The 15,470-nt window shown below is 34.7% G+C and overlaps 1 protein-coding gene across 1 annotated transcript in view; it reads right to left on the bottom strand.

The window, feature by feature from the left end:
- LOC115437816 (phospholipid phosphatase-related protein type 4-like) overlaps nt 1–15,470 on the bottom strand; it is an 86,443-nt gene that overhangs the window by 22,212 nt on the left and 48,761 nt on the right. Inside the window, exons 4-5 of the mRNA XM_030161168.1 lie at nt 9,476–9,671; nt 1,127–1,184 (exon numbers count right to left, since the gene is read on the bottom strand). Of these exons, the coding sequence (XP_030017028.1) occupies nt 1,127–1,184; nt 9,476–9,671 (254 nt within the window). The remainder of the gene's footprint in view (nt 1–1,126; nt 1,185–9,475; nt 9,672–15,470) is intronic.

Raw genomic sequence — 15,470 nt, 5'->3', positions numbered from 1 at the left:
AAATCCATATTAAGAAAACAGAATATCATAATTATTGATCTGAACAATTAAATCTATAGAAAGTGAAAGAAAAAAATCCTTCACAAATTTGCTATTTCATGTCGAGACCTATTTTTGGTTATGTAAAAAAAGAAAAAAAAAAGAAATCTTTTTTTAGATTAGTGACAAAATAATCTTAAATTCCAATGAAGCCATGCTTAAGCAGAGGGTTAAATGCTTACTTTCAGAAATTTCCATTGGTTTAGCTCATTTGACTAATTCGTGATTAAAAAAAAACAAAACATGTTTTTTGAGAAAACTGAAATTCCCTACATAACCGGCACCATCTGATATTAAAATGCTTAAAAAAGCGATTCACACCAATTTTTCCGACAAAATGATTTTTATAATGATAAAAGGGTGTGTAAAAGGTCATAAAACTATATTGAAAATAGAAATATATGATTGAGATTTCAAATTATAGCAACGATAAGTTCTGTTATTATTCATTCTTAGAGAACTTTCCGAGGGACTGAATTTAGGTCATATAAAAAGTTCCGTAATTTTCTTGAAAATCCTTTTTTGGCTAAAATTTTAATGGATTTAGAAACTTAAGATGTTATACTATTGAACTACAAAAACTTTGAAATCATTATCTCAATTCTAATTTTTCGATTCAAAGTCAACAGGCGCGTGACTTGATCCATAAATAACACAAACATGGTTATAGTAAATATTTGTTTATACAGTATATAAAGGCAAAATCAAAAGGACTGAAAAACGGACAAAATAGGCTCAGACCACTAAGGGTTAATATTTGAATGTTTCTGCAACAGAAGGTACATTGTGCCAATTATTTTATTTTATTATTATTATTATTTTTTAATACAACTTGGTTAAATTACTTCAGTGTGTGTATTAGTACTTTTTGAACATTTTGAGCACAAATTCAAAAATATCGTGATAATAATGATAACCGTGATAAGTTTGGTCACGATAACCGTGATAGGACATTTTCATATCGTTACATCCCTAAACCACAACAATCCAACACCTGAAATAATTACACATGCCTCAATACACCCATTTACATCTTTCACCTTTTCTGTTAGTGCTGAACTGCTTCAAAACTTTGAGTTGAACTTACTGAGATGTAGACAGCAGCGAAGGCAGCCAGCGTTGCATGCTGGGAGGGGAAAGATTTCCTATAAAGAGACACACAGTGCACTTTATGCTAATTATCATATTCAGACAGTTAAGGACAATATTGAATATTCATCTGCAACAGGGAAGTGACTTTCAAAGAAACTTGGAGTGTGTGTGTGTGTGTGTGTGTGTGTGTGTATGTGCACCAGGAAATCTGTGGTAGCAAGTGTTTAATAAATGCACTCAGCTGTTTGAATATACACAGAACTGTATATATTAAACCTTATTCATCCTGAAAATAACAATGAAACCAAGTCTGTGGAGTAATACTAGGAATCCAACAGCCTGCAACACAACAATCTGTGATTTGTCTTTGTTGCCTTTAGCTGTACTTACTGATAATTTCTCAAAAATTCTGTTATTCATAATCAGTTACATATGATAAAAAAAAGCAACAGTCTGCCTGATTTATTTACACATTTGCATAAACTAAGCTCACTACTATAATCCTGTTTCTGTGTCAGAAAATAGTGCATTTATGCTGAGGAAATGCTGTTTACAGAATTAATGTAACATATCTCCAACTGTTTGAAGAGGGTTGTGTAATTTTGCGCTAAAATTAGTGAATCTGTGTAGAAAAGCACAGAACGTTCTGTTTTTCATGGACTCTGCTGCCGTGTCTTGTAACCAAGGCATCCACAGGGGTGTGTGCAGCAGGTTGGCAAAATGACTGCTTTTATTAGATTTAGAAGAGTTCGTGACTTTTTTGCCGTCTAATGACAAGAAAAATGGTCTGTGCAATTGAAATAGAAGATAGAACACAAGAAGAAGTAGTAGAATTTGCAGTGAAATTGTATTTAATTCCATCTATCCATCCATGAATCCATTCATAAATCTATCTGCAAATCCATCCATCCATGAATCCATCCATCCATCCATCCATCCATCCATCCATCCATCCATCCATCCATCCATCCATCCATCCATCCATCCATCCATCCATCCATCCATCCTCTTCCACTTATGCAAGTCTGAACTCAACAAAAACACTCTACATCACAAAAACCCCAACAATAACTAATGGAACACAAGCTAAAATCAGTCAGTGTCAGTGGTTCATTATGTATAAGCAAATCTGGAGAAGTGAGACTTTTAATAAACAGTGCTTTTGTAAATATTTGATGTTGTGCATTCTTTTATCCATTTTTTTGGCTTCTATACATCGAGCCTTTTCTCCAGCAGAACTAACAAACACTAAAACTAAACAAAATCCAACCTAAATTAAACTCAACTAATAATGCACTCCTAAAACTACACCTAATTACAAACTGCCTCTGTAATTCCACTGCTGAAGAGGTCCATCAACCACAGTGTAACAAGATTATCCAACCACTTTTTCATGCATTCATTGAATTGTACAGTGTGAAGCTTCCTCGACTTGATTTGGAAAAGACAGTCTGTAATTAGCTCAAACTAATTACATACTATTTCTCTGGAAAAATGTACTGACTGAGAAATATCTTTTTTGTGTGTGTGTGATTCATCCAGATGGTAAGAGGAGCCTTTGAGGATTCTGTAAATACTTTTCCTTTGACTCCTCCTTCAGTGTTTACAAAAGATTGCATGGGATTCGTTTCTCTTGATATCCAGTTGCTCTGCGTCTCAAATGCAGGGTAATACAAGTTAGATACATTAGAACTAAATTAACCCTCCGGTATCCTGTCCAGTAAGGCTCTTACAAAGCACCAAGTGTGCCATTTTGTCACACTTGTGGAATAATGTCAATAAAATTTTCATACAGTTTGTTTTTAATTCTTTTACACTTTTTTCTATTTCATCAACTTGAGCTGTAAATAAAAATACCAAATGCTCAATAACTGTCACATTTTTAACCCTTTAAATGCCGTGTTTGTAATGTAAACAAACCATTTTTTTGGATGCAAAAAACACAAAAAATTAATTTTTTCCAATATACTACATAAAAAGTGGATCACATATTAGATTTGAGTGTGGAGTGATTAACTCCAACATTGGTTAATTTGCATTATTATTTTTGGTGCTAGGTCAAATGTACAAAAATACTAGCATCTGTCACCAAGTGTGCGTAAAATGCACACCTATAAATCAAACTATTAAATATTATATATTCATTTATTTTTCTGCTCTAATTTGATTTTATTTTTGTAAATCCAGGTCAGTCCTAATCATACATATCAAATGTTAGAAATAGTGCATTCTAGGCACACTTGGCAGACAGATGCTAGTCTGGTAATTTTCTTTTGTTTACAATGTGCACATTTTAGTTGGTGGACAGAATTTTAAAGATCATGCACAAATGAACAACTTTTGAATTCTAACCTTATTTAAATTGTGAAAAATAATATGAAGTTTTTTAACACAAAGTGCAAAGTGTGCCTAAAAGGTGCACCCGGATACCGGAGGGTTAAATACCATCAATAATTTTTTTTAAAAATTATGGAAATTACATAACATGCATAACATTTATAGGCCATGTGTAAATAATTTAATAATTTATCTTTTGTTTTGAGCCTGTACACTTTACACTGTACACTTTTGCTTTAATTTTTTTCTAGAGACTAAAGCACTGAGGATTTTTTGATTCTATGAAAATGGCATATATAAAACTAACTTTCTCCTTGAATCTTAATCTGGGCAAATTTACTAATTATTGGCTAAAATGGACATCTATCCCAGAAGATGTGACACCTCAATAGGACAACACCTTATTACTCTCCTGAAAAATACACATATATGATCTGATTCAACATGAGAATATATCTGAATGAGCTGACGTGGACTGAAACAGGACAATACCCAAACTAACTCAACCCTCTTATCATGATGGGATAATATTGTGACTCACTGACCCACTTTGGTACCATTGTACTTGTGCTTGTTACGCTCTTTTCATGTCTTTGCATTTTTGTTTTATTGTCTGTTTGTTAAAAAAAATGTAAAATCTGTCAAAAATAAAGTATAAAAAAAGAAAATGATATATATGTGTAAAGGGGTATAATTCAGCTGGGAAGTGTATGTGAACAGAGATTCTACTGCATTCATTGAGTATTTTGGTATTATTGAGACATTCTTGCAAACAGTTGGGAAAATATCCCTTCTCCTTCCACCTGTTGTAAATTTGTTATTTTTTCTTTATACAGCTTCCTTTACACATTGGGTTTGGTGATGAGTGGTGGCATGAAGGTGCAAGCCTTTCCCTGGCAGTTTAGTGTTTCTCACTCTGCAGGTGGGGCTCTATCATATTTATCATACCATAAATGAACAACAAATCATACCACTTATTAAATTAGATTAAAACTGCAACGTCAGGGAAACAAAATAACTCAATGCTTCTTCTCATATCTGATTTTTCAAACTTATTTAATGCCTTAGCTGTAATATTTGTTCATCAACATTCAATAAAACACAGAGGGTCAACAACTACTTTATCCTTTTTTAAAGAACATCTGAAAAAGTCAAATGCACTGTTGTCCATAAGGTTGTTTTGAGACACATTCCTGTTTTTATTCCTAATTATACACATCAGTAATCACCTTTGACCAGGTTCAGTGATTACACACTGAGTCCCAGTTACACTTTATCAAGAATACATCAAGGAATAGTTCACCACTTGTTTTTTATTCATTCATTTGTCATGCACTAATGAATTCCATAATGGGCTAATCAGTTTGTACTGCAGTGCACCGATTGCCTTCTCCTCGCAGCCCTTCCGTTAGCTTAGCTTTGCCTAGCTTAGCATAATTGCTTCATTCCTATGGTCAGACGTAGCCAGGCTTTTATAGGTGATTTGTAGTATTTTATGAGTGATTTTGGTCAATTCAGTTCTCCCTAATCACTCCTTTAGTCCGCTGGGGTCAATATGATCACAAACTGAGGCTCAGATCATGGTCATGTGACTTACTGCAGGAATAAAATCTGGGAAATAAAAACTAATGCAAAGCTAAAACGCTAAAGCAAAGCTAATTTAGCGCATGCATCCCTTCCAACAAAAATATTTTCCAACTTCTGTCAACACAACAGTCCACAGATTATATGAGTGCAGTAAGTCGCAGATCTAAAGAAATAATTAGGGAGAATTGGATTTCACGAAATCACTTACAAAAGACGACAAATCACCTTTAAAAAACTGGCTACGTGTGACCATGGAAATGCAGTGACTATGCTAAGCTAAGCTAACAGAAGGGCTGCCAGAACCGAATAAACGTTTCTCATGTAAACCTTTATTCGGGTTTAACATTTCCATGGAAACAGAAGAGAAAGTACTTTAGTTCTGGATTAATTTCTTCTGGAAAAATAAATTGGATTTAAAAAACATCATGTAACCGTACCCATTGACACAATCATTACATAAGAAGAGATAGAAGTATTTTATTCCAACTTTAGAGGCAACAGTGTATTTTACATGTAATGTAAGCTACATAGTTTGTTTAATTTGATTTTTCCTTCCGAACAGTATTTACCCATAAAGTAGTAGTTTTAGTAGTAGTAGTTTTATTACTGATACTTGGTTTCATTATTTTGTTTGAGGAAAAAACCTATCTAAATTCTCAGATTCCATCATCTGAAATGTGAGTATTTTCTGCTCATTTTCTTATCTGTCACATTAAATAAATACCTTTTGGTTTTGACAAAACCAGACATTTGAAGAACTCATCTTGGGGAATTAAGTGGCACTTTTTCTGCAATTTTCTATCATTTTACCAGACCACAGGATAATACAATCAGCTGAAATGATAATGGACAGATTAACTGACAGTAAAAACCATCATTAGTTGCAGCCCTATTGTGTGCCTCATATTTCACAGCTCATTACATTCTATTATGTCACAATGAGAACCAACTAGCCACTTATTAAAGTGTAAAAACATAGTGCCACATGAGCTTTTACACTTCAGGCAAAATATCCAAAGCATATGTGTGATCTATTATTGATAAGATGAGGATATGAGTGGAGGCAAACACTCCATGTCTCTTCAGTGACCTGCATTAATAAATTATAAAAATTAATTAATCAAGGACCATACAACATACTATACCATATCTATGCTAAAGCTGTTACAGTTGAAAATTAATCTGCATGTGAACTGGTCAATGGAATTAACAGTATGATTAATAACACAAACTTGGACTTTATGTAGTAGTTAACATGTAAATACTGTGAAAGGGGATGGGTGAAAAATGACATATTCCATCATGTAACAGTCAGACATAATAGTATTACCCAGAAAATAAGTCATTTGGGTGAAACACACCAGTTGTTAACAGCATATTAAGCAGGCTAGGCTTAATTATTTGGTGTAATATTAATTCAGCGCTGCCCCTTATAGCTGCATCAGTGTTCTGCTGGGGATTCAGTCAAAACACACAGTGATTGTAGCATTCACATTTTTCTTGTCTGTGTGAATTTGAGAACGCAGCAGCCTATGTACAGTATATTCTCCTAAAGCTCCTCTTGACAGTCTGCCTCTATGCAACCATCTCAACCTCCACACCTACATATATATTCTGGCTGACACAACATCTGCCGAGTTGGAATTCAGTCAAATTCACAGAGCTATGATGCCTCCAAATCACACACTAATTAACCCTGTTGTGCATGTATTTTATTTTTAAGTTATTACAGGGTTTGCACTCTTTCCCTGAAATCATTTTCCAGGACTTTTCCAAGACATTTTTAGATGCTAATCTAATCCATTCCCCTGTCCCCCTCATTCTTTGGAAGTGCTCATTTCTACAGTTGTAACTTGCATTTACCCAGATTAACAGCCACATTAAATCAATTACATCATCAGCCTTTTACCAGCTCAAAAACATTGCCAGAATCAAAGGTTTACTGTCTAAACCAGACTTATCCATGCATTTATCTCTAGCAGGTTAGACTACTGTAACGGCCTTCTCACTGGACTCTCTAAACCAGCTGTCAGACAGCTGCAGTCCATCCAGAACGCTGCTGCTGGGGTCCTGACTAGAACCAGGAAGTACGACCATATCAGTCCTGTGCTCAGATCTGTGCACTGGCTTCCTGTGGCTCAGAGAATAGACTTTAAAACAGCTCTGCTGGTCTACAAGTCTGTCCATGGTCTAGCACCAAAGTACATCTGTGACATGTTGGTCCCATATGAACCATCTGGGACCCTGAGAACCTCATGGACTGGTCTTCTGCTGGTGTCCAGAGTCAGGACTAAACAGGTGAAGCTGCGTTTCAGTTCCATGCAGCTAAACTCTGGAACAGTTTTCCTGATGACGTCAGACAGACCTCTGCTGTGACAATGTTTAAGTCCAGGCTGAAAACAGCTGTTCAACTGTGCATAGAACAACAGAGAGAGTTCTATCTGCACTCTTCTCTGTTACTTTGTTTTAATTGATTACTATTTATGTTTTTTGATTATGTTTTAATTGTAATTGTTTGTTTTTAACCTGTCTCTTTTCCATTTTTGTAAAGCACTGTGAACTGCCCTGTGTATGAATTGTGCTATACAAATAAATCTGCCTTGCCTTGCCATTGTTTCTATGTTTATTACTCAGACATTTGATATGCAGTCTATGGCTATAATTTATTGGTGAAAAATAATTATAACAAATCTACCACAGAATAATGCAAACACACCCACAGATTACAGCGTAGCACTTCATTAGCATTAGACAAACTGGAGATACAATGTTCAATTGGACAACTCCCAAATCAACTTTCTGTACTTCCTCTAAAAATATTTGTATATTTTCAATCAATCACTGAAACACAATTTCCTTTGTTTCATCTCAGTTTAGGCTCACAAGGCAGGGGGAGGATAAATAATTTTCCAGGATAACTTAACCGTTTCCGGGACGTTTGACCTTTTTTCTCATTACCTCCGCCAAGGAGGTTATGTTTTTGTCAGCCATTGGTTTGTCTGTCTGTCTAACTCAAAAAGTTATGGATGGATTTGGATGAAAATTTCAGGAAATGTTGATACTGGCACAAGGAACAAATGATTACATTGTGGTGGTAATCGGGGTGGGGGTGGGGGGGGGCTGATCTGCCTTGGCAGAGGTCTGTGCTCTCTGAGTGCTTTTCTAGTTTTCCATATGTTTTCCATGACTGGAAAATTGGCCACTCATTTTCCAGGTTTTCCAGGACGTGTGGGAACCCTGTATTAAGTTGTAGAGGCAAGAGGACACCATGGCACAAAAGTGTAAAATTAGGTAAAAATACATAGGCCATAATAAGGACTATTATGTGTTTGTGAGCTGAAAACCACTGAACACCTGCAAGTTTCAATGCAAAAAGAAAAGATGGTGTTTCATTTCCAAAACAATTACTTTTTGTATTTCCATTTTACCCACTGGATATAATTTGCAGCGTCTTAACACATGAATCAGGACAATGATAGTGAGTTATTTATGGCTGCATTACTGCTACTGATGGAAAACATAATATAATGCTAATAATCTTTATCTATTAAGTACAACGTGCTTTGCAAAGTAAAATGATAACATACAAAATGATAAAAGTTAAGAGAATGAAAATAAAAATAATGAACTAAACATGAAGCTCAGATAAAACCAGGACATGCCCTCTGGTAAAAGTATATTTTAAGAAGGGACACAAAGGTGGACAAAAAAAAAAAAAAAAAAAAAAAAAAATGAGACGGTCAATGATTTCTCCTGTATTATAGTTGTAATGAGCAGAGAAAACATGAAGTATGAGAACAGGGTTTCACCAGAGGAACAGCTGATGATAACACTGCAGTTTGTGGTTACAGGTACATCCCATGAACTGCAATAAAAGACTCACTTAGTTCTGTTTCTCTTTGTCCTTTTTCTGCTGAATACATTTTTACTGGGTCTTTTCTGAATGTAATACTAACCCAAAATAGAATTACATTAACTGTCCATAACTGTGGCAGCGTACAGGAAAGGGTTAAGTATGAATGTGGTAGCTCTAGAGGAGAAATAAAAATAAGCAGGAGTCAGGGTTGAATGCAATCACCCATTCTAATCAGTCAGAGGGAGGACAAACACCTGCAGGGTGCTGTAAATGAGCTGATGCACAATGTCCTTTAACGGTTCGCCTTTATAAAACTACCATGTTGCACAAATCCCACATTACGTTACCTGAATTTGGTAGGACAATACGTACAGTGGCCTATGATTTAGCTCATGTTTTCAGCATGTTTGAGCTGGTTTCCATAACAACGGCAGAAAATTACAAACTGAAAGCTACATGAAGATTATGGCGTGTGCATGTGTTGAGATTAAACATTAAACACCCACACACACCCTCTGACACACACTCAGCAGCTGAAACGGTGTCAGTAAAGCCGAGCCCTACCTCCCAGCGTTGATGAGGCTGAGGTCTTGTCCAGAGCAGATATCCTCCAGAATAAAAGCTTCATCGCAGGTGGACATGTTAATGTGGGTTAGGTTGGGTTTGCACACATCCAGCCAGTAGGGGGTGTGCTGCCCGGTGGACAGCTGGAGGATATCTGTTATCAACGCTGTCACGCACAGCCCGAAGATATGAACACCTGCAAAAAAAGACTGGATGAGTGCTCACTTTAAGTCTTAATAACCACAATTTATTCAGTTATCAGTATCATATTTACATTACATTCTGCCAACCTGATCTAACATCCTGATCCACCATTTGTTTTTAACCTCTCCATTCTCATTGGATAATTTTTGTATTAAATATATTTTGGCTAAAATTTACTTAGGGGGTCAAATGAGTGTCCATTTTTGTAAAAATAAAAAAAGTTGTCATAAATGCATAGAACTGTGTAGAAATAATGCTAATCCATTTGTGCACAGACTATTGATATTCTTTGACAGTGGAAGCTCTATTTTCATAAATATTGGATTTGGAATAGCACGTGTATGTGAAAACTTTTGCTGGTGGGCGGACGTGACATTACCCATGATGCTCTGGTCAGTACCAGTACTTTATCAGGAATAAACTTATAGACTTACTATTGATAATTCTGCTCTTCTTCATAAATGTTAGTATTGTGGATCTAAAACAATTACAGCTGACACAAAAACACTAAATGTGTCAGTGGACGGATGTGACATGGTTGTTGTGGATCCCATCATACTGATGCTCTGTGGCCATGTCACCGTTTACACTAATGATCCCTGTGGAAAAACTAGGATCACAATTATTTATTGGATAGTTTATCATCAGACTAAAGAGGAAAGAACAATATAGAATTGTTATTTCTTTATAAAAATGCTTCTTATTGTAAAACTGTTGATTTAAACAGTGCTGTGTGCCATTCTTCATGTATGTATTGGTGTAACATAAGCAGGATGGATCAGCACCATACTCCAGATTGAACCTGTACAAATAAAACATGTGATATGTAGGAGAGAATCTGGGAAGAAAAACTGGGGAAACTAAAAGAATAGAAGATTTGTTTTTCAGGTCAATTCAGTTCAAATATAACTTGTCCATTTGTGACATGAAAATATAGCATTAATTGTGATGAAATTGTTCATTTTTGAGCTGAAAACATAGTTCATATGAGCATCAACATGTTGAACAGAACTGAAATCCTGTATATTTGCAGAACTGTCATTTACCAACACAAAGTTCCTTTGGATTCACTGAGACTGATTTCTTATGCACAAAGACAGAAATAAGACCTCTAAGCACATTTTAGCCAATTTAAATTTCCACAGTGAAACTTTGGTCAATATATGTATGCATGCAGAAGGTTGGAGAATTGGCTCATGACTGAAGGGTTGCCCAGCTCAATTCCCTGGACCTGCAAAAAAATTGTTGGCTGATGTGCCCTTGAGCAAGGCACTTAACTCCCCATTTGCTCCCCAGATGCCTGACATGGCAACCCACTGCCCTGTGTGGTGTACCTGCATGTGTCAGGTAGTGATGGAATAAATGCAGTGGGTGATTTTTAGTGTAGGTTGCATATCTGTGTATAAAATATACTGATGAGTAAAGAAGATTCTTCTTCTTTTTATTCTATACCATGTTAGAAAGATTAGATTTTCCGCAACTGAATCTCTAAGTCAGTGTTTTTCAACCTTGGGGTCGGGACCCCACGTGGGGTCGCCTGGAATTCGAATGGGGTCACCTGAAATTTCTAGTATTTGATAAAAAGTAAAGATAAAAAATTTACTAATAAAATGTTCATTGTGGTCAGTTTCAGATGCTGCAGCTCCTTCATAATTCATAGTTTGAGTTCTTGTTTGTTCAGTATTAATTGTCCTTGTAAATCACAGCTGGACTGACTGTACATATCCTGACCAAGGAAAATCAAATTCTCACTTTGTGCAGTAATCTGCACCTGGATTTACTGCCTCTGTCCATAATAATATACATTATATAGACTAAATGTCCTCTAAAATTAACATTTAAACTATTAAATGATCAAAAACAAATTAATTTTAGCAAAAAAAAGAAAATTCTCTGTTTTGAATATCTGGGGTCGCTGGAAATTTGTGATGTTAAAATGGGGTCAGGAGCCTAAACAGGTTGGGAACCACTGCTCTAAGTGTATTTGACAGTATTTCCAAGCACCAAAACATAATTCCTACCTGTTTAGTTGTCATGAGGTCACATTTCTGTGAATCTATGATGAAAAAATGGGTAACAGAACAAAACAAAAACAAAGAAAAAAAAATGTATCTGCTAAATTTAACCTGACATAATTCAGTTTGTATTTTAGCCACACACTAAAAACTACAAACTAGATGCTGGACAAGACTAGACTAGACCTTTCATTAATTTTGGCCTTGAGCTTCTTCAGTTATAAGCTTTGGAACTTGGTATGGTAAATAAGAGAAAATTAACACAAATTAGATGGGAGGGAATAGATTTATTAATTGGCACAGCATGGAGATCTGGGATTTACTCATGTTTCCTTAATTTTGCTGTTTGTCTCAGGTATGGAACATTTTACAAGTTGTCTCCACTGCTGTACAAAAATATCTCTTGTATGCTCCTCAAGTTTGACATTTGACAAACATAAGAATAGGCATGAGGTTAGATTATTATTTGTTACATACTAATGGGTCATTCTAATGAATGGGTTATTTAATTATTGGTTTGGGATGCACCAGTAGCCAGTGCTGATTAACCCAGTAACTGACATGAACTATTAGCATACTGGTCAGCATTCATTCGTTCAGAAGCTCAACTGACAACTTGGGCGTATTACAACCATCAAAGAAGCACCAGATAAACATCAGCCATTGTCATCAGGAGTTTTCTAATCTGCATGTTAAGTCTGACCACAGTGGTGTCAGTGGAGGATCCTGTATGCTTGTTCACTGTATCTACTAGGGATGTAACCATTACCAGTATAACGATAAATGGCGGTAAAATCACAGACATTTAGTATTACCGTTTAAATTCTAATTATCATGATAACCGTGTTTGATTACCGCACTTTTAGGAGAAAAAAACCCTATGTTAAGATCTACTTTTATGTCAGTTATTTGAGTATAGTTTTAATTTATTACAATTTTAATTGTATATACCTAATATTTGGAACCAATATTTACTTTTAAAGTCTTTGAAAAGGTTCGTTAAGCATCTTTGTGTTATTTATGCAATAAATTATATACATTTTTCAAATCGGATTTTATATATTTTTGTGTTTTCAGGCCCTTTATGTTTTTATAGTAGGTTAAAGTGAAAAAAATAATGGACAGATGATACAGATGAAGTTGTGCTGAAAAAACAGATCCCAAACATGGGTATAGTAAACATTTGTTTATATAGTATATAAAGGCCAAATCAAAAGGACTGAAAAACAGACAAAATAGGCTCAGACCACTAAGGGTTAATATTTGAATGTTTCTGACACGGAAAGTGCATTGTGTCTATTATTTTATTTAATTTTTTGTTGTTGTTGTTGTTTTTTGTTTTTTTTTTTCAAATACAACCTGGTTACATTATTTCAGTGTGTGTATTGGTACTTTTTGAACATTTTGAGCATAATTTCAATAATACCGCGATAATAATGATAACTATGATAAGTTTGGTCACAATAACCGTGATATGACATTTTCATATGGTTCCATCCCTAGTATCTACTTTATTTCGATAGGGCCCGGAAGAGGCTAAATGCATTTGTTTAACTCAGTTCCTGTTATTTGTGCACTTCTCCACAGCCAGTGTTTTACCAGCAGTAGATAGTGGTCAAACAGGAAACATTTAGGAGATGGACACAGAATGACCACTGACTAAACAATTCAGTTGAAGCAAATACAGTGTACAAATAAACTGACATTGATTTTTTTTCTTTCTAAGTGTCTTTAATGCTGTTTAAGCTCCTGGTATGTCTACAGCAGTGCATCACTTGGATTTATGCTAATATGTATTGGCATAAATCGTTACTTTAATGACTTTCCCCTGAGCTGGACAACACAGGTAAAGGGTTGAGAAAATAAACATGGAGTGTAAAGATGTGAAACACCTTATTAAAGCATCATTCTATATCAGGGGAATCCATAAAGATCCAGTTTGACATATGCAGTGGGTGCTTCTATGAAACTGGTCCCTAAAAACAGGACACGGGGCTAAAAATTCAAACCAGATGTAGACTAATGTTATGAAGCAAGTTTGGAAGCACTTTGGGTCTATTTTAAAAATAAGTATTTACTGAAATAAAAGAGAAACTATTTTTCAGATAAAACAGATTTTTATATTATTTTTATACAAGAATTCGTATATAACACAGTAAAAAACAACACCAAAATTACACGCTACTATTTGTTCGAATATCTTTTTATTCTCTTTTATCGAACCAGTTATGCTAGGCAGAGTGTTTCGCAAAAATGAGCGCTGTTGCAAAATCACTCGCGATGTGTTTGTGTTTAAATGGGCAGGTTCCATATGTAACACAAGTGGACACGATGGGTTACATGCGAAACCTGGAATGAGACTGCCGATTCATGAAAAACCTGCATGTCTGGATTAGGAAAACCACTAGGATCCTCTAATTTAACACAGTGTCTTTATTTATAGCGGTATATAAGACCATTTCAAGTGACGTTTGGAAGATAAAATGCCCTGACACCTAGGCAGCTTTTCATGTACCAGTTTTCGTCCTATTTTTGGGCCCAATATTTCATCCAAAATTCATGAGCAAGAGTATAATTTTTTTTTTGCATTTATCTGAGGTTATCCTTAGATATACCCTAGGTGGAAATATGTGTAAACTTCTCTTTTATTATTGGGTCTAAAAAAAACTGGCAAAGTGCCAGGTACCAAAATGAACCCAGTTTCATAGAAGCACCCAGTTGCAAATATGGCATTGTTAGTGAACTCTTCTTTTTTTCACTTGTCTAAGAATTCTCATTACCTTCATCCACTTCAGTGTTCTTTCTTTTTCTTTGGTGTTTGTTGTAGGTGCTGTGTGTGTAGTACGATGGGTAAAATACAGAAACTGGATTTCCCAACAGGGATAATAATCTGAGCTAACTTTAACCTGTAACCTTTAACCTTTATCATGGTATAGAACAGGGGTGTCAAACATGCGGCCCGGGGGCCAAATGTGGCCCGCCAAAGGGTCCAGTTCGGCCCCTGGGATGTTTTTACCAAGTGCAAAAATTCCACAGTCTTGAATTGAATTAAACAAAAATAAATAAATAAATAAAAAAAAATTGCTTGAATTAAGGAAAAAATCTTGAATTAAGCAAAAAAAATAAATCTTCAATTTAGTTAAAAAAAATCTTCAATTAAGCCAAAAAAAATCTTCAATTAAGTAAAAAAAAATCTTCAATTAAGCCAAAAAAAAAAATCTTCAATTAAGTAAAAAAAATCTTCAATTAAGCTAAAAAATTCTCAAATTTAGCAAAAAATCTTCAATTAAGCCAAAAAAAAAAATCTTCAATTAAGCAAAAAAAAAAAAAACTTCAATTAAGCCAAAATAAAATCTTCAATTAAGTTAAAAAAAAAATCTTGAATTTAGCAAAAAAAACCCAACAACTTCTAATTAAGTAAAAAAAAAAAAAAAATCTTGAATTGAGCCAAAAAAACACAAATCTTCGATTAAGTAAAAAAAAAAAAAAAAAAAAAAGTTGAATTAAGCCCCCCCCCCAAAAATCTTCAATTAAGCCAAAAAAATAAAAAATAAAAAAAAAAATCCAGAATTAACAACTTAAATTTTTTTCTTCGTTTTAGTGCAAAAAAATAACATTAAATTATGAAAATATTTACATTTACAAACTATCCCTTAACAATAAAATGTGAATAACCTGAACAAATATGAACAACCTGAAATGTCTAAAGAAAATTCAGCACAATTTTTAAAAAATTTTCTGCCTGTTCCTCAGTGTTTAGTGTCTTTGTAGATCTG

The sequence above is a fragment of the Sphaeramia orbicularis genome, chromosome 17, assembly GCF_902148855.1.
Source record: "Sphaeramia orbicularis chromosome 17, fSphaOr1.1, whole genome shotgun sequence".
Taxonomy (NCBI): Eukaryota; Metazoa; Chordata; class Actinopteri; order Kurtiformes; family Apogonidae; genus Sphaeramia; species Sphaeramia orbicularis.
The sequence above is the reverse complement of the archived record's forward strand: the minus strand, read 5'-3'. Positions and strand labels throughout refer to the sequence as shown.